The sequence below is a fragment of the Ranitomeya variabilis genome, chromosome 5, assembly GCF_051348905.1.
Source record: "Ranitomeya variabilis isolate aRanVar5 chromosome 5, aRanVar5.hap1, whole genome shotgun sequence".
Classification (NCBI taxonomy): Eukaryota; Metazoa; Chordata; class Amphibia; order Anura; family Dendrobatidae; genus Ranitomeya; species Ranitomeya variabilis.
This window is the reverse complement of record NC_135236.1, coordinates 253,613,136-253,632,521: the sequence shown is the minus strand read 5'-3', so window position 1 is coordinate 253,632,521 and position 19,386 is coordinate 253,613,136. Positions and strand designations below refer to the sequence as shown.

At 46.5% G+C, this 19,386-nt stretch overlaps 1 protein-coding gene across 4 annotated transcripts in view; it reads left to right on the top strand.

Annotated features, from left to right (window-relative positions):
• SIN3A (SIN3 transcription regulator family member A) overlaps window positions 1-19,386 on the top strand; it is an 86,415-nt gene that overhangs the window by 34,268 nt on the left and 32,761 nt on the right. For all 4 annotated transcript variants that reach the window (XM_077264071.1, XM_077264070.1, XM_077264068.1 and 1 more), the window contains exons 5-12: window positions 2,514-2,793; window positions 3,101-3,370; window positions 8,100-8,252; window positions 8,460-8,618; window positions 8,759-8,848; window positions 9,132-9,250; window positions 9,401-9,611; window positions 11,070-11,186. In XM_077264071.1, the coding sequence (XP_077120186.1) occupies window positions 2,514-2,793; window positions 3,101-3,370; window positions 8,100-8,252; window positions 8,460-8,618; window positions 8,759-8,848; window positions 9,132-9,250; window positions 9,401-9,611; window positions 11,070-11,186 (1,399 nt within the window). The remainder of the gene's footprint in view (window positions 1-2,513; window positions 2,794-3,100; window positions 3,371-8,099; window positions 8,253-8,459; window positions 8,619-8,758; window positions 8,849-9,131; window positions 9,251-9,400; window positions 9,612-11,069; window positions 11,187-19,386) is intronic.

The following is a 19,386-nucleotide window of genomic DNA, read 5'->3' as shown; positions in this document are numbered from 1 at the left end:
CATTTCACAACACCGTACAAGCATGACACAGACAGTACACATACACCAACCCACAAGCACAACACCACACAATTGCCACAATACACCACACAAACACCAGACCATTCTGGACACACACAACACAAGCACCACCCCACAAATACCACACCACTCCATAAATACCACATGCACACAACACACACGTATGCAAACACACTCAGATGGATGCACCCTACGCACACGGACGAACATTACTGAGCAGCAATATTGGTCAGGCGAAAAATGCCTCATAGTAAGATTGTCATTATTGCTTACTATACAGGGAGCTTTCATCACTGAAGCTGCTGAGGTAAAGTGAAAGCTGAGCTCTGATTGGTTGCTATGGGCAACTAGACAACTCTGCCTGTGAGGCGGTTTTCATTACTGAGATGTGAGCTCCTTCAGGTGACACTGAAAATTTTACTTTAGCTACCATAACCAACAATTTAACATATTTTCCGTGAGCGAAGCCGTGGGTATTCTACTAGTTTAGCTAAAAAAAGGCATTCTTTCATCAACCAACCTTCCACTATGAGGCAGGATTTCCACAGCATTTTTATCAAACTACATAGAACATATCGATATTCTCAGCCTTCCTATAATATAGAGGTGCTACATGCTCACATAGCAGATCGCGTATACCAAAGGAAAAGACCAGGGGCTTTACCAGTAATAGCAGTGCGCACTTCTGGGTGTCATCAAAAGTACCATTTTATTAAAGCTTTAATTTAAAACACAAAGTAACAACACAAAAGTGTTAAAGCACTTTAAAAAAGCTTAATTGTGCAACACACAGAAATCAAATTGGCTCAGAATGACAGCCAGAATTACCTCCTGTACACACAGGTCCCCAATCACTGCAAAAATATACATCTCCCACCTCTGAAACGGGAATACGTTTTTGTTTTTTGTTTTTTTGCTCAGTGAGAATACACAGCAACAAAAGTTCATCATGAGAACTTAGCCTAACTGACTCTGGTCTATTGTGTTTGGCCTTCAGGAGCAGACACCATTTTGCTATTTATTTATTTTTGTTCCAAAACTGAATGTTCGTCGATAAACGATCTTCATATTTTTGTAGATTTTTTTTTCTGACCAATATAGATTTACACGGAATCCCCATTTTTAAAAAAAAATTGTTAGGTGTCTAGTTTGGGGAAAAAAAGGTTGCCTCCTTTTTTTTCCTTCTCTTCCCACCTCGGTTAATTCTACTGGTAATATAGTGTGAAAAAACTTTAGTGTGCCTAATTGGTCTACGATTGATTTTGATATATTAAATGTCTATTTTGGGGTGTTTTTGAGACCTTGACAATTGTAAGACAATAGGGGATGGAACTGTTATGTGTAATACGGGATACGGCAACATTTTCAAGTTTTTTTTAAACCATTGTGAGTGACCACCTCTTGCCTCATCAGCCTTGGTATCTCCAGTATCAGAAGGATAGGGTGGACAGCAGTGTGAGTGGCACCCTTGGTATCTCCAGTGTTAGATTAGAAAAATGGGGTGGACAGCATTATGAGTGGCCCCTTCTTACCTCAGTACCACTGATATATCCAGTATTAGATTAGGAAAACATGGTAGACAGTAGTGATGAGCGAGTGTACTCGTTGTTCGGGTTTTCCTGAGCACGCTCGGGTAATCTCCGAGTATTTGTAACTGCTCGGAGATTTAGTTTTTGTTGATGCAGCTGCATGATTTACGGCTACTAGCCAGCCTGAGTACATGTGGGGGTTGCCTGGTTGCTAGGATATCCCCACATGTATTCAAGCTGTCTATCAGCTGTAAATCATTCAGCTGAGGCAACAAAAACTAAATCTCCGAGCAGTTACAAATACTCGGAGACCACCCGAGCGGGCTCAGGAAAACCCGAGCAACGAGTGTACTCGCTCATCCCTAGTGGACAGCAGTGAGCAGCCTCTTCTTTCCTGAGCATCCATGGTGTTTCCAGTAATAGATCAGAAGGACAGAGTGGAGAGCAGTGTGAGCAGCCTCTTCTTACCTCAGTACCCCCAATATCTCCAGTATTGGATCAGAAGGACAGGGTGGACAGCAGTATGAGCTCACATGTACCTGTCCCATCAGTTTAACTAGACTGCAGACATTTTAATTTCACACTGATGGTCTCCCTAGACAGCCCCTTGTTAATATCTCCCCTTCTGCCCAGCGGTCATGTGACATGGCAATAAGCTCTCATTGTGTGCATCTGTTCAGTATTCCATCTAATGTGGAAGTTCAGTAGTGGATTTAAAGGAATTTAAAAGTTACCATATCTATGAAATGTCATCATAGAAAACAAACCTACTTTATTTTCTTTTGTTACTGGAGATCCACTTTAATGTTGTTTTAAGCAAGCATCTGTAATACCATATTGAATGAAATACCTGTTAAAGTTCTAGGTCTATAAATTGCTTAACAGCATGTTTATAACGTAACTTTTATTGATTGTTGTACAAAAAAATGCATTCATAAATGTTTTCTTTTTGTTGCATTCCAGTATTGACACTCCAGGGGTCATCAGTCGGGTTTCCCAGCTGTTCAAAGGCCATCCGGACCTTATAATGGGATTTAATACGTTTTTGCCACCTGGGTATAAAATAGAGGTGCAGACAAATGACTTGGTCAATGTCACAACACCTGGACAGGTCCATCAAATCACAACCCATGGTCTTCAGCCCCCCGTCCCACCAGTTCCTCCACCATCACAACCGTCCACACAGCCTGCCCCTCCTCCAGTGCATTCAACACCTCCACCAGCCCCAGCAAAAGTTAATAAGGTAAGTGGAACGTGAATGCTTCTGTAGAGGTTGGACATGTCTAAGCTTAGTGACCCCTAGACTATAATGCTGTTATGTGTCCAATGTATGACCATGTATGTTCAAGATGGCAAAATGCAAATGTCTTCTAAACTATAATTGATCAGTCACTTTAATGCCCTGACCCTGATGGCTAATGCGTAGATGAAATACTTTGTGAATATCAGATAATGTTGCTCCTCTTCCTCTCTATATTATGTTGTGTTTTGTATCATTTGAATTGAGTACATATATATCATTTGACATTGATAATCCTTTCTATTCACAGCCGGTGCCATCACAGGTACACACACCTTCTACAAACCAACCGAGCACACCAATCCAGTATCCATCTCCTCGTTCTCCACCAGCACAGCCACACACACCAGGACCGTTGGCACATGCCACTCCAACTGCTACGGCAGCTACGCCAGCCATGCAAAATAACCAGCCAGTGGAGTTCAACCATGCCATCAATTATGTGAACAAAATAAAAAACCGCTTCCAGGGCCAGCCTGACATTTACAAAGCCTTCCTCGAGATCCTGCACACGTACCAGGTTAGGATGGGGGGTTCTTGCGTTTCTTTACTCAGAAATGGTAATGGTAACACGCGTGCTCAGATGAGAACAAGGTGGAGAAACTATAAGTTTGGCAAAACTGCAGTGTAAAACACCAAACTATGGTGGCACAATAAAAAATTCTCATAACCCGCTGAGAAATCTATTAATCACTTTCTGGGAAAACCTCATCAAGTAAAAGATAACCAAAGAATGCATGTTTAAGAAAGGTGGTGGTTTTTTTTATTAGAAAATTGGTGATACTTGTGGCTCTTTTAAAAGCTAGGTGACCTGAGCAGAAGTCTGCATTATATGCTACAGTCTAGCTGTCTGCATGTTTTGACTGCTCTGTGAGACCTCCTGCTTCTAAGCTGGGGAGACAGAGTGGTGCTTGTACAGTGGGCATCTCTGCTGCCACCTGCTCCTCATGCTGGGGGATGACATGCCAGCTGCAGTAGGAGGCTCCCTTTTTGTTATGGGGCAGGATGGTGGTTGCTGCATAACCTTAGGAGTTTCTTACTGGAAGCTGCAGTCCTAAGGAAGGTAAATCTGTGACCTCTTCCCTCCCACGTTCTCAGTGTGTGGCTGCTGCTGATCTTAAGTGGGTGTAGTGAGGACTCAGATTAACCCTTTGCATGCAGCTGGTATAGCAAATAGACCCTATAGTAACATGTGTGTCCTCTAGTAGATATAGCTTTTACAAGCAGATTTGTTCTCTGTAGCTTGGCTGCCTAATACAAATGGCAATCTTATTACATGGCTGGTAAAACATCGTAGGACAAATTTGTACGACCCTGTTCCACCGGTCATATTGGTAGTTTTTGTCCTCAGAGTGGAAACCCCGCAAACCTCCTTCCGGCATGTCTTCTGATTAGCAGGCCTGGTGCAATATCAGATTTGCATTTCCTTGACTTGATGCCCATTAGATTGCATTTGTAAAATAATTTAGCAGGTTGTTACTAGTTCTATGCAAGTTTATCATCCCACTGCCACCCTCTGTTACCCTCCCTTCCTTTGAGGTGCACTCCGTGCGCATCTACTCCCCCTCCAACTTCCAACTGGCTGTCATCTACCGTCCCCCAGGGCCAGCCACCACCTTCTTTGACAACTTCACCACCTAGCTACTCCATTTCCTCGCCGCTGACATCCCCACTATCATCATGGGCGACTTCAACATCCCCATTGACACTCCCCTCTCAGCTGCCACTAAACTTCTATCTCCCACTTCCTCCTTTGGCCTTGCTCAATGGTCTTCTACAGCCACTCACAAAGATGGTCACACACTGGATCTCATCTTCACCCGCCTCTGCTCCCTATCTAAGCTCTCTAACTCAGGTCTTCATCTCTCTGACCACAACCTACTCCTTGTCTACAACCCCCCCCCCCCACACACACACACACACACACACAAACTTGCACACCCTCGCAGAAATCTTAAAGACCTTGATCTACACTCACTCTCTGAATCCCTCTTCCCTCTCACAGACATAAGCTCCCTACACAATGCGGATGACGCCGCCGCTCTATAAAACACCACAATAGCTGTAGCTTTGGAATCTCTTGCCCCTCTCACACATACCAAAGCTTGCAAAATCAACAAGACAGCCCTGGCACACCCGCCTGACCAAAGAACTGAGGCGAGCTTCCTGGGCTGCAGAGCGGAGATGGAAAAGATCCCACTCCAACAAGCACTTCATCGCATTCAAACAGTCCCTCACTACTTTCAAGACCACACTCGCCACAGCAAAACAAACCTACTTCTCATCTCTTATTTCCTCCCTGTCTCACAACCCCAAGCAGTTATTCAACACCTTCAATTCTCTCCTCCGCCCCCCAGCGCCTCCTCCCTCCCCACTCATCTCTGCTGAAGACTTTGCCTCATTTTTCAAGCAGAAGATTGAGAACATCAGAGACAGTTTTAGTCGACAACCCCCAGAACCCTTCCTCCCAACTACCCAGCCCTCCACCTCCAAAACCAACTTCTCCACCATTACAGAAGACAGACTCTCCACTCTACTCTCAAGATCGTATCTCACCACCTGTGCACTTGATCCGATCCCGTCCCACTTCATCCCAAACCTCGCCACAGTCTTCATCCCAACCCTAACCAATCTCTTCAACCTATCACTAACAACTGGTGTTTTCCCCTCAAGCTTTAAACATGCCTCAATCACACCTATCCTCAAAAAGCCCTCTCTTGACCCATCCTCTGTATCTAGCTATCGCCCTATATCACTTCTCCCCTATGCCTCAAAACTACTGGAACAACACGTCCATCTTGAACTGTCCTCCCATCTATCTTCCTGCTCCCTCTTCGACCGCTTTCAATCTGGCTTCCGGTCACACCACTCTACTGAAACTGCCCTAACTGAGGTCACCAATGACCGATTAACCGCCAAGAGCAAGCGGCACTACTCTATCCTCCTCCTCCTGGACCTGTCGTCTGCCTTCGACACAGTGGACCATTCCCAGTTGCTGCAGACCCTCTCATCCCTTGGCATCACAGACTTGGCCCTATCCTGGATCTCGTCATACCTAACTGACCGGATATTCAGCGTCTCCCACTCACACACCACCTCCTCACCTCGCCCCCTATCTGTCGGAGTCCCGCAAGGTTCAGTTCTAGGGCCCCTGCTCTTCTCCATTTACACCTTTGGCCTGGGACAGCTCATAGAATCTCACGGCTTTCAGTATCATCTCTATGCTGATGAAACACAGATCTACATCTCTGGACCAGATATCACCACCCTTCTAACCAGAATCCCTCAATGTCTATCCGCTATTTCATTCTCTTCTTCTCCGCTAGATTTCTAAAACTTAACATGGACAAAACAGAATTCATCGTCTTTCCCCCATCTCACACGACCTCCCCAACGAACCTATCCATTACAGTAAACGGCTGCCCACTCTCCTCAGTCCCACAAGCCCGCTGTCTTGGGGTAATCCTTGACACTGATCTCTCCTTCAAACCACATATCCAAACCCTTTCCACTTCCTGCCGCCTCCAACTCAAAAATATTTCACGGATCCATACATTCCTAAACCAAGAATCTGCAAAAACCCTAGTCCATGCCCTCATCATCTCCCGCCTCGACTACTGTAACCTCCTGCTCTGTGGCCTCCCCTCTAACACTCTCGCACCCCTCCAATCTATTCAAAACTCTGCTGCCCGACTAATCCACCTGTCCCCCCGCTATTCCCCGGCCTCTCCCCTCTGTCAATACCTTCACTGGCACCCCATTACCCAGAGACTCCAGTACAAAAGCCTAACCATGACATACAAAGCCATCCACAACCTGTCTCCTCCATACATCTGTGACCTCGTCTCCCGGTACTTTCCTGCACGCAACCTCCGATCCTCACAAGATCTCCTTCTCTACTCCCCTCTTATCTCCTCTTCACACAATCGCATACAAGATTTCTCTCGTGCATCCCCCCCTACTCTGGAACTCTCTACCACAACATATCAGACTCTCGCCTACCATCGTAACCTTCAAAAAGAACCTGAAGACCCACCTCTTCCGACAAGCCTACAACCTGCAGTAACCACCGATCGACCAAACCACTGCACGACCAGCTCTCTCCTCACCTACTGTATCCTCACCCATCCCTTGTAGATTGTGAGCCCTCGCGGGCAGGGTCCTCTCTCCTCCTGTTCCAGTTGTGACTTGTATTGTTGAAGATTATTGTACTTGTTTTTATTATGTACACCCCTCCTCACATGTAAAGCGCCATGGAAAAAATGGCGCTATAATAATAAATAATAATAATAATCAGTGAATTAATTCATGATTTCTGTGGACCACTGAATTGACAACTGAAACAGTCTAATTGCATTGGTCATCCCAAATCCTAGCTGAATTTGAGCTTTTGCCACTAATGTATGTTTGCCACATGGAATCTGCTTCCTCCCAGAAAAGAGAGAATTTCACGGTACAGTCAGTGTCACAAAATGAAAGTAAAAAGGACAAAGCTGTCCCTGTAATACTGAATAGTGACTGCAGGTGTACGGAGCTGGCTCAGGAGCTGAGCCTGCACGATAGCTAGCAGATGCTGGCTGGTTCATAAAGCTGACATCTGCCTGTATTATTAGTCATTGGTGCTGTTGCAATACTGTTGTATTGTAGCATCTAGGGCAAGTGATCATACTTAACACAGGTTCAATCCCTTAAGGGAACTAAAAAAAACCAAAAGTAAAGTATATTAAAAAGTGAAAAAACATGAAAATGTACTCAAGCTTCCATAAAAGTAAAGTTGAAATGCCAGATTTTCCATTTTTGGAAAAAATGAAAATTGGCCCTGGCAGGGAAGGGGTTGGAGAGGTTGTACTGTGTGCCCACCTGATCTCCTGGGTTCCTCTTCTGGCAGGGGGGCATGACCGGCCTCTACAACCAATCATTGGTTGCTAATAATGGACAATTACGTTCTCTTGTCAGTACAGCTTTCCTCACTTACTAACTGGCATTTCTGCCCATAAGATGGCTGCTGTTGGGGGACCATGTGACCAGTCCGCTCCATCAGCCTCCTCTGAAGTGTTGTACAGTTGAAGGGGGCTGATGGACAGGTCTGGTCACATGGTCCTCCATCAACAGCCATCTTATGGGCAGAAATGGCAGTCAGTGTGTGAGGAAAGAGACAGTGGCCTACTTCAAGTATTTCTTCAAAAGGTTTAATATTTGCTGTGGCCATATTTTTACCTCTAACATGCAAATTATTTTTCTCTTTGTAGAAGGAACAACGGAATGCCAAGGAGGCAGGAGGAAACTACACTCCTGCCCTGACCGAGCAAGAGGTCTATGCCCAAGTGGCTCGACTGTTCAAGAACCAGGAAGATCTTTTGTCAGAGTTTGGCCAGTTCCTTCCCGATGCCAACAGCTCAGTGGTAAGTTGATGGAAGTGGCCTTAATCCGGCTACAACATATTATTGGCAGGTCTCATGCATTGTCTAGGCAGCTTTTGCTTAAAAAGCCATTTCAATAAAATTTCATGTCGCAAACAGAAATGATTGAATGTGGAACATTACCAAAAATACATCATGAATGTTCAGGAATATGTTAATATTTTACCTGCACGTTGTTTTTCTTTTTAGCTTTTGAGTAAAACCACAGCAGAGAAGGTTGAGTCTGTGCGGAATGACCACGGGGGCACTGTGAAAAAGCCTCAGCTGAACAATAAACAGCAGAGGCCCAGCCAGAATGGTTGTCAGATACGCCGACATTCAGGACCCGGAGCCACACCACCAATTAAGGTTCGTCTACAGTGTGGCATGGTCCGACTAGATAAACCAATACTGGTTCACTGTGTACCAGCCCCACTTATTAGATGGTAACACTTCTTCAGCAGTAGACCTTGCTATTTATTCATGCTTTTTTTTCCCCTTTATAATAGAAGAAGCCGAAAATACTGATTCCAAAGGACCAGTCCTTGGCTGATGCAAACAAACATGGAGCCGGGGCTGAATCTCAATTCTTTGATAAGGTAGCTATGGCTGATGTGTACTGTCCCTCGTCACAAATTTTATTTTCTTTCATGGTGGTTTGGAATAGGATCTTGCAAGCTGTAACATGTACAAGTGCCCAGGTCACATGGAACCTTTCATTTATTGGTTTTCCAGTGCTTTAGCCAATGCAATGTAAGACTGCTGAAATCCAATCATTGTGGGTTTTTTCAATACCTTTCATTTTTGCAACCTTATTGTCAACCTATGTATTAAGTGTTTTAGGAGAGTTTCATTCCCATTCTCCGCTTTCTTTTTTTATAGGTCCGTAAAGCTCTGAGAAGTACGGAAGCATATGACAACTTCTTACGATGTCTGGTCATCTTTAATCAGGAGGTCATCTCTCGCTCAGAACTAGTACAGTTGGTGTCTCCTTTCCTTGCGTGAGTCACTTACTTCCAAGTCATGTTTAAAATGTGTTTGTCTCCTTAAAAGGCTAAAATATTAACACCCATTTAGTATCAAGGTGTGTTAATAACTTGCAATAAACTTGTTCTTAATTCTCCAAACCTATTAATTTATTTTTTAAACAGCAAGTTTCCTGAGTTGTTTACTTGGTTCAAGAACTTTTTGGGTTACAAGGAGTCTTCACATATGGAAAGCTTCCCAAAAGAAAGGAATACGGAAGGAATTGCCATGGAAATCGATTATGCTTCATGTAAGCGCTTAGGCTCAAGTTACAGAGCCCTACCCAAAAGCTTCCAGCAGCCCAAATGTACAGGGCGAACCCCGCTTTGCAAAGAGGTAAATGGACACGCTTATCAATAGACAATTCTGTTTTAGGCCAATGGAAGCATTAGTTACCTTGAGGTACACATTATGTTTGAGGGCATTGTCTGATGCATCCGTCCACCATAGGGACCCATTGTAAAGAATTGTTTACCACTGTAGCCTCTGTATAGGAAATCGCAGTTTGCATCAACTTCCTATACAGCTGAATGGTATAAAAGCTCCTGACGTATGCTGCAGCCTATATCCACAGCGGCAGTGTGAACCTAGCCTTAGTTTTCAGATGCTATCTGTGAGGATATTGCACAGTGGCAGGGCTTTACCAGGGCTGGGTGATGGTGTTTGGAAGACCAATGTAAGAACATTCAGATTTTTGTTCCTTTTTCAGAGACCAACAGCCTTTTGTTTAAAGGGAGCAAAATCTGAGCAGTCCCCTGCACTGAAGGAAGGTGTAATCTTGTATCTTTATTACATCACACTGACAGATCCCCGATCCTTCAGTGACCTGCATCCTATTTTAAATATTGCCGTTTATAGTGATGAAATCCGTCTTTTTGTTGTTGTTTAATCTATATGTTCAGTTCTCATTTAATGAGATTCTTGTGCCTTGGGGCAGCCTGTGGGGGGGGGTCTTTATGTGGGGCTCTGCTTACATATTCATCTGTTTGGGGCTATTACATGTCAGTGACCCTCCAGGGACCTGCCTCCTATTTGCTGGCACAGTTCATATTGTAGTCTTTAAAAAAAAAATGTACCTACAGCAAAATGGTGCTCTTTTGCTGCAGCAGTTTTTTTTCCTCCAACAAAATGGCGCCGCTTTATAGTAGCATCTATGAGCAAGCGATGGATGCTATTGCACATGCGATGGTGCCATTTTGCTATAGTTACATTTTTTTTTTAAAGCCCACAATATGAACTGTACAAGTGCAGTATGTAAAATAGGATGCAGGTCACTGAGGGATCACTAACCTGTCATTTAAGCCCATATGGATGAATCAAAGCACCAAATTAAGACCCCCTATAGGCGGCCACAGGGCACGAGAACTCTTTAGCTGAAAATAACGATTAAACAACAATCACAAGACAGGTTTCATCAACCAAGGTATCATTGTAATCAGTATCACGGCGCCGGCCTGACACTCCGTGTGGCTTACTGAGCACAATCCTGCTGACGGGTTCACTTTAAGAGACAATATGGGACCAGCATATTGTGCTTTAGAACCACCACGTGCAGACACTGCATTGTATTTATGGATCCCCTCATTTGTCCCCAGTCTATGATATACTGTGTGATATCTTGATGCTTCTTTCTCACATGATAGGAAAGCAGGAAAAAAGGCTTTATGTTGACAATGACTGTACCCTTGTTACATCATTGGTACTATCTTGGTCAGATGTTATGTCACTGGACCTGGCCATCAGTATTCTGTTATCTGTTGTGTAGAGCTAACCTGTACCTGCCTCACTCCTCAGGTCCTGAATGACACCTGGGTTTCCTTTCCATCCTGGTCAGAAGACTCGACGTTTGTAAGTTCTAAGAAGACTCAATACGAGGAGCACATTTATCGTTGTGAAGATGAGCGGTTTGAGGTAAGTGCTACAAGGCTACATCAACTGTAATGAGAGTGCTCAGTGTCTGCTCCGTGCTACCCATCATTTATAGGTAAAGGTCCGCATCATACGGCTGACGTGCTGCACTCCGTGATCCTAGTAAAGGTACGCATTTCTGCTGAAGGAAGCCTTCCCATTACTTATTGCCTAAACCTGTGTAGTAGAAAAGAAAAAAAGACGTGCACTCTGGCTTTTTTATGATGGTGCTGACTGAACGTGGAAGTGTTCCACCACTCTATACTCTCAAGTATAAACAGTCACACTCAGAATTTCTTCAGAATTTTTGCCAAACAAGTGATTTTTTATTTTCAAAACACTGCGCTGCCGCTATCGCTTGGAGTCTGGTAGGCTTTGAACTGCTCCTCCCCCGGCCTATACTTCCCTACGCAGCATCGCCTTCGGCATCCTGCTTCAGGTATCACTTACTCTATACCTATGCCCAACCCTGCAGGGGCCCCTGGCTATATCCCTACGGTCATCCACTACGCTTGTGTCCGCTGTAAGAAAAAGTGGGCTTCAGGCCGGCCGGCCCCTTTCTGTCCGTCCTGCAGTCCTTCCACCATGTCCGTACCTCAGGAAGTCTCTAATGCTCGTGATGAGTGCAGCCCCCCTCCCCCGGTGTGGGCTGTTGCTATGTCTCAGTCAGTGTCTGACTTAACTAAAGTGTCCCAGTCCCTGGTTCAGGTCCTGGAATGTATTCCGCTTCTAACTACTGCCTCCAGTGCCAGGAACGCCTCTCACGGCGATTCGCTCGCACTTGACCAAGACCCTCACAGGGGCAGACTTGAGAAAAGATCCAGGGAGAGGACTCTGTCTGGATCCTCATCAAGTTCACCGGATCACACTGCGTTAGCCGGAATACCCCTCTCTACCCATTCCCCCTCCTCACAGGCGGACGTTGGGTCAGATTTATCTTCTCAGTCGGAGTCTGACTCGGATGCGGATCAGACCTCTGGGACGCAGGATATGGTGGATAGCCTTATTTCGGCTATTATTCAAACACTTGAGCTTTATGAGGAAGTGGCAACCTCTCAGGACATATCCTTTTCATTCAAACGGACGAAGCGTCCCTCTAGAGTTTTTCCCAATCACAAAGAGTTTGACAACACCACATCTAGACACTGGGAACATCCCGGTAAGCGCTTTCCAGGAAGGAAGCGTCTGGACATCTTATACGCTTTTGATTCAGACCTTGTCAACAAATGGTCCGAGTCTCCAAAAGTAGATCCGCCTGTGTCTCGATTATCCTTGCAGACTGTGTTGTCCATCCCTGACACAACGTCTCGAAAGGACCCCACGGACAGGCAAATTGAGACTTGAATCAAATCAGCCTTTGAAGCTTCTGGCGCCTCTCTCTGTCCCAATTTCGCCTCCTCTTGGGTGGTGAAAGCTGTTTCGGCCTGGGCCAAGACCCTGCGTAGAGGCATTGTAGCTTCGGCTCCTGCAGAGGAGCTAGCTGATCAGATTGCCCACGCAGGAAAGTATCTCTTAAATGCCTCCCTGGATGCGGCCACTTGCTCCTCAAGGGCTAACAGCAACATCATTGCCATTCGCCAAATTCTTTGGCTGAAGGCGTGGAATGCATACCCCGCTTCTAAAAAATCTCTCACTAGTTTGCCTTTCCAGGGCTCCAGGCTCTTTGGCACACAGCTGGACCAAATGATCTCTGACGCCACTGTCGTAAGAGCACTTCTCTACCTCAATCTAAGCCTAGGCGTCCCTTCGTTAGGAAGGGACCCCAGCCCTTTCGCCCCTTTCGGTCCTTCTGGTGGTGCCTCTCAACAGGACCGATCTGCCACCCAAGGAGAGCGTAAGAAACCTGCCTTCAGGCCTACCCGTCATTGGAGAGCTAAAAGCCACTCCTCTAAACCTTCCGTTTCTCACAGCCATAGGTTTTCTTCAAAATGATGGGTCACCCCCACCTGGAAATCTTTCCAGGGTGGGAGGCAGGCTTCTTCTGTTCACAGAGGCTTAGTTATCGGTGGTTGACGATGCCTGGGTCAGGGAGATCGTCACTTCGGGCTACAAAATAGAATTTTCTTTGCCCCCAGGAAGGCGTTTCTTCCTCCCTCATCCACCCAAGCAGCCCTCACATGTCCCAGGGCTTTTCCAGGCCGTCGTCTCACTCCTCGCCTCAGGGGTAATCGTCCCAGTACTTCACCGCGAGCGGTTTTCGGGTTTTTACTCGAATCTGTTCTTTGTTCCAAAGAAAGACGGCTCTCTCCGCCCGATTTTAGACCTCAAGCAGTTGAACAGTCACTTCCGGATTCTGGCACTTCAAAATGGAGTCTCTGCGCTCAGTGATCGCATCCATGGAACCGGGAGAATTTCTATGCTCTGTGGACATCCAGGATGCGTACCTACACATTCCTGTTTGTGTACAGTATCAGAGATTCCTTCGTTTCGCGATCCAAGAGCAACATTATCAATTCACAGCTCTCCCATTCGGCCTGGCGTCCGCCCCACATGTCTTTACGAAGGTAATGACGGTGGTCATGGCCAATGGCCATCCTTCGATCGAAGGGGATTCTTGTACTCCCCTATCTCGACGACCTCCTGGTCGAGAGTCCGTCTCGTCGGGACTGTGCCCAGAGTCTCCACATCACTCTGGACATGCTAGTCCGGTTAGGTTGGATAATCAACAAGCAGAATTCCACCTTGATTCCAACTCAACGCCTAGAATTTCTGGGCATGGAATTCGACACCATGCAAGCCAAGGTCTTCCTCCTGGCTCTTCGGCAGGGCATCAAAGCTCTGAAGTACTCTGCCCCTCTACTTTTACGGCTCGGCATGAGGGTTCTAGGAAAGATGGTAGCTTCCATGGAAGCAGTACCTTATGCCCAATTTCACTCTCGCCCTCTCCAGCTGGCCCTTCTCTCCACTTGGGACAGGAGCCCTCTCTCTTTAGACCGCTCAGTTCGTCTCCCTCTCAAGGTGAGGCAATCTCTCACTTGGTGGACGCTGTCCACCTCCATTCTTCGAGGGAGGTCATTGCTCCCCCTCCACTGGCAGGTCATCACCACCGACGCCAGTCTCCAGGGGTGGGGTGCAGTCTTTCTACAGCTCACGGCCGCTGGAATGTTCAAGAGATGCGTCTCCCAATCAATCTCCTGGAGATCAGGGCAATCTTCCTGGCCCTTCTCCGCTGGCAGTCCCTCCTCACGGGAAAACCGGTCCGCATTCAGTCGGACAACGCCACAGCCGTGGCTTACATAAGCCACCAGGGAGGGACTCGCAGCCAGCAGGTCATGAGGGAGGTATCAAAGATTCTACGGTGGGCCGAGAACCACGTTCCCTCCATCTCGGCCGTCCACATCCCAAGAGTGGACAATTGGGAAGCCGACTTCCTCAGCCGTCCGAGGCTCATGTCGGGCGAGTAGGCTCTTCTCCCCGCCTTTTTCGACCAAATTTGTCTGTGGGGCGTTCCGGATGTCGATCTAATGGCCTGCCGAACAAACCACAAGGTTCCCCGATACGTCTCCAGGTCTCGGGATCCGATGGCTGTTGGCTGTGACGCCCTCGTGATTTTGTGGGCCCAATTTCAGATGCCTTATCTGTTTCCGCCTCTTCCCTTGATTCCAAAGGTCGTAAAAAAAGATAAAGTCAGAGGGGGTTCCTGTTCCCTTAGTAACTTCAGATTGGCCTCGGCGGGCCTGGTATGCGGAGCTAGTGAACATGCTATCGGACGTTCCTTGGAGACTCCCAGACCGTCCGGATCTTCTCTTGCAAGGTCCCCTCTTCCACCTCAATTCTCGGTCTCTGAATTTAATGGTCCTGAAGGATGCAGGCTTTTCCCACAGCGTCATTCAAACCATGATAAAAGCTAGGAAACCGGCATCTTAACGTATCTACCATAGATGTTGGAAGGCCTTTTTCCGCTGGTGCCATGACAGCAGTTTGTTTCCTATGGTCTTTTCCCTTCCTTCTGTGCTCGGGTTCCTCCAAGCGGGCCTCGATTCAGGTCTTTCCCTAAGTACCTTGAAGGGTCAGGTTTCCGCTTTGTCCATCCTTTTTCAAAGAGACCTGGCTTCCCCCAGGTGAGGACCTTCCTTCAAGGTGTTGCTCATATAGCGCCTCCTTACCATCCTCCTGTTGAACCTTGGGATCTGAAGCTCGTACTCGGCGCCCTCCAGAGTGCGCCTTTTGAACCTATTCAGGACATTTCCCTTTCGCTTCTCTCCTGGAAAGTGGCCTTCTTGGTCGCCATCACCTCAATTTGGAGAGTTTCCGAGCTGGCGGCGTTGTCTTGCTGTTCTCCCTTCTTGATTCTACACCAGGATAAAGTGGTCCTGCGGCCGGTTCCTTCCTTTCTACCAAAGGTAGTTTCGGCTTTTCACATCAATGAGGACATAGTCCTTCATTCCTTGTGCCCTTCCCCAGTTCACCCTTTGGAGAAATCTCTTCACAGGCTGGATTTGTTCAGGGCTATCCGAGTCTATCTTTCCAGAACTGCTTCTTTTCGCCAGTCTGATCCTCTGTTTGTTGTCTCGGAAGGTTGTCGGAAGGGGCTCCCCACCTCTAAATCCAAAATTGCTCGTTGGATCCGTTCGGCGATTCTGGAGGCATATCATGTCCATGACAAACAGCCTCCCCTGGGCTGTGGGAGCTTCCTGGGCAGTTCGCCACCAGGCTTCGGCCTCGCAAGTTTGCAAGACCGCAACGTGGTCGTCCATTCACACCTTCGCAAAGTTCTATAAGGTGCACACTCAGGCTTCTGCGGACGCAGGCCTGGGTAGGAAGATTCTGCAGGCGGCGGTTTCTCACCGGCCGTCCTGAGTCTCCTTCTCTCTGTATATTATCCCCACCCTTGGGACTGCTTTTGGACATCCCATGGTTACCTGTGTCCCCCAATGAAGCGAGAAAGAAAGAGGGATTTTTTGGTTCTTACCGTAAAATCTCTTTCTTGGAGCCTTCATTGTGGGACACAGCACCCTCCCTTTATGTTGTACCGTGTTTGCCAACGTGCCATTGTTTTGGGTTGGTACATAGGTTGAGTTTGTTTATACTTGCTCCTACTACTGCTTTTGCACCAACTGAGTTGCCTGGTGCCTGTCGGAGGGCGTATACTGCCGGGGAGGAGTTACTTTTCTTTATTTGCATAGTGTCAGCCTCCTAGCGACAGGAGTATACACCCATGGTTACCTGTGTCCCACAGGCTCCAAGGCTCCAAGAAAGAGATTTTACGGTAAGAACCAAAAATCTCTTTCTGTCCCAGCGATGCTGTTGCTTTTCAAGAGTCTCATTTGCCCTTTGTTGTCTTCGACGTTGTGCCTTTGCTACTTTTCCTTTCATTGTCATTGGAGTACTTTTTACGAAGAGCTATGTTGGTGTTGATATTTGCTTTTTAAAGGGGTTTTCCCAATAACAAAAGTTCATTTTAAAAATTGTCTGTGTCTGACCGTGTACCGAACATACCAAAGCTCCTGGGCAGGAGAGGAAGCAAAAGACAATACTGACATTACAGCAGGAGATCGCAGAGGATACGTTTTGTGAGGTAAAATATTTTTTAAAAACAGTCAGTGAATGTTTTACCTCACAAAATTAATCCACTGTGATCCCCTGCTGTAATGTCAGTATTGTCTTTTGCTTCCTCCCCTGCCCAGGAGATGTGGTATGCTCCGTACATGGTTAGACATAGTCAATTTTTAAAATGAACTTTCGTTCCTGGGAAAACCCCTTCAATGTGACCAGCTTCCTCTGCTTGTAGACACATCACACATCTGCCGCCGGTATCAGCCGAATGATTCACTGCACCTGTGCGTAATTCGTGCAGGCGCTGTGAATCAGACCGCCGCCATCTTTGTGCAGACAGATAGCGGCAGTCACATTAAAACTGCGCATGCGCTCCTCCTGTACATTGATTGTGGCAGTCAGTGAATCATTCGGCTGATCACAGCGGCGGCGTGGTCGCGACAGTGTTCCACTGGTGGTACCGCGCAAGAGGCTGTGAGAGTATGTGGTGCGTATCGGCGTATAGAGTGTGTAATATACTGGTCAGGATTAGTAATGCACTCCTTAAAAAAACGGTTAGTGGTGCTATGAGAGGAAAAATTGGTGGTGTGACCGTGTTCCGCTGGTGGTACCGCGCAATAGGTTGATACCAGCATCAGTTTCCATATTGAGACACACATCACTTGGGTGTCCCAATATGTCGGTCGGTGAACTTCCTCCGCTTGGAATTCTGAGATACGGTGACATTTGGACAGAACAGGAAATTAACTCTTGCGTTGCAGAAAAATTGTGACTTATGGCATTTTCCCGCCAGTTTCGCCCAGCCATGTCAAAATGTGGGCGGGGTCTGCTAACGTGTGAGATCAATCCTCCCCTTCTGAGTGTCTACAAAAGGACAAGGGGGGAGGAAGGATAGGGGCACAGTGTGGAGCCATTTTAGATACAGACTATTACAAAAGATTAATTCGATACACAGCTCAGCAGACTTGCACATGATGGGCTTAGATACACAAGCTCAGCACACTCTCACACATGATGGGCTTAGATACACGGCTCTGCACACTCTCACATGATGGGCTTAGATACACAGCTCAGCAGACTCACATGATGGGCTTAGCTACACAGCTCAGCAGACTCACATGATGGGCTTAGCTACACAGCTCAGCAGACTCACATGATGGGCTTAGATACATGGCTCAGCAGACTCACATGATGGGCTTAGATACACGGCTCAGCAGACTCTCACATGATGGGCTTAGATACACAGCTCAGCAGGATCTCACATGAGGGGCTTAGATACACAGCTCAGAAGGCTCTCACATGATGGGCTTAGATACACAGCTCAGCAGACTCACATGATGGGCTTAGATACACGGCTCAGCAGACTCACATGATGGGCTTAGATACACGGCTCAGCAGACTCACATGATGGGCTTAGATACACGGCTCAGCAGACTGCTTTGCAGATGCGGTAGTAAAGCCTCACTCAGAATTCCCTGCATCATCCACATCTGAATGAGGCTTTACACTAAGCAGAGCTCAGTCAGTGCTCAGACCAGGCCAGCATGATGATCACACTGCTGTGCTGTGGACACTGCGGTGAACCTGACATTGTACAATAGTACAGGCTGCCGAGCTGTTCTCACTTCTGGAAGACGTTACCTCTAGACTCTGGTCTGAGCGGTGAGAGTACAGCTGTGGCGGTGACTGCTTCTAGTGGTGACAGCAGCTTGGTTGCCTGGCATTAGTAGTACAATGTCAGGCTGCCGACGTGCTCGCCTGCTGCCCGGACCTCCTGTACCCGCTCAGATCTGACCACTGTGTGAGCTGTGACATGGAAATTGTAGCTCCGCTCTAGACTACAATAACATGGCGCCTGCCTCACCCTGCAGCTGTTTGTTTTTTTTCTTTTTTTAAATAAATGATTACATAATTATTGATATAAAAATCGTGACACATTCCCTTTAACCCCTTTGTGATCACGAATATGTCTTTATCTGTCCACTATAGCGGACTCCCTGCTGCATCAGCCACGATCAGTGTTGGCACAGACCATGGCTATTTAACCCCTTAGGTGCTGCTGTGAAGGGACTACGGCATCTATATGGTTAGCCAAGTGTGGCACCGCCCTCTTTAACCCTAGGGCACCCTGAGGTTATGATTTTGTGGTCATGATGATTGACATGACAATTCACAGCCAAATAACAGCCTTAATCTGCCGGCTATAGTGACCTGTTCAGAGGTTAGCAATTTTTTGGTGGTATAAGCAAAAGTTTTTTATTCCTGTCACGCCACTTTGCGTTAACTTCTGAAAAGCACCTGAAGGGTTAACTACCTGTCTGCAGTTTTGAATATGCTGAGAGGTGAGGTTTTTAAAATGGTGTAATTTTGGGGGTTTTCCAATATATAGGACCCCCAAAGTCACTTAGAAACTGAACATGTCTATAAAAAAATGTTTTGTAAACTTTTCTTGGTGAGGGGGAATTACTGCCAGAACTGTAAAGCTTCTAACATCCTAGCAAAATAAAATTGTAGAAATCCTACTGATGTAAAGTACACATGAGGGACATGTTATTTAATAAATATTTTGTGTGATGTGACTCTTGATTAAAGGGATTAACATTCAAAAGTTTGTAAATTGCAATTGTTTTCACATTTTTGTAAGATTTCTGATATTTTTGTAAATAAACACATAAAAGGACCATCTTTAATGTGCTATTCTCATAAC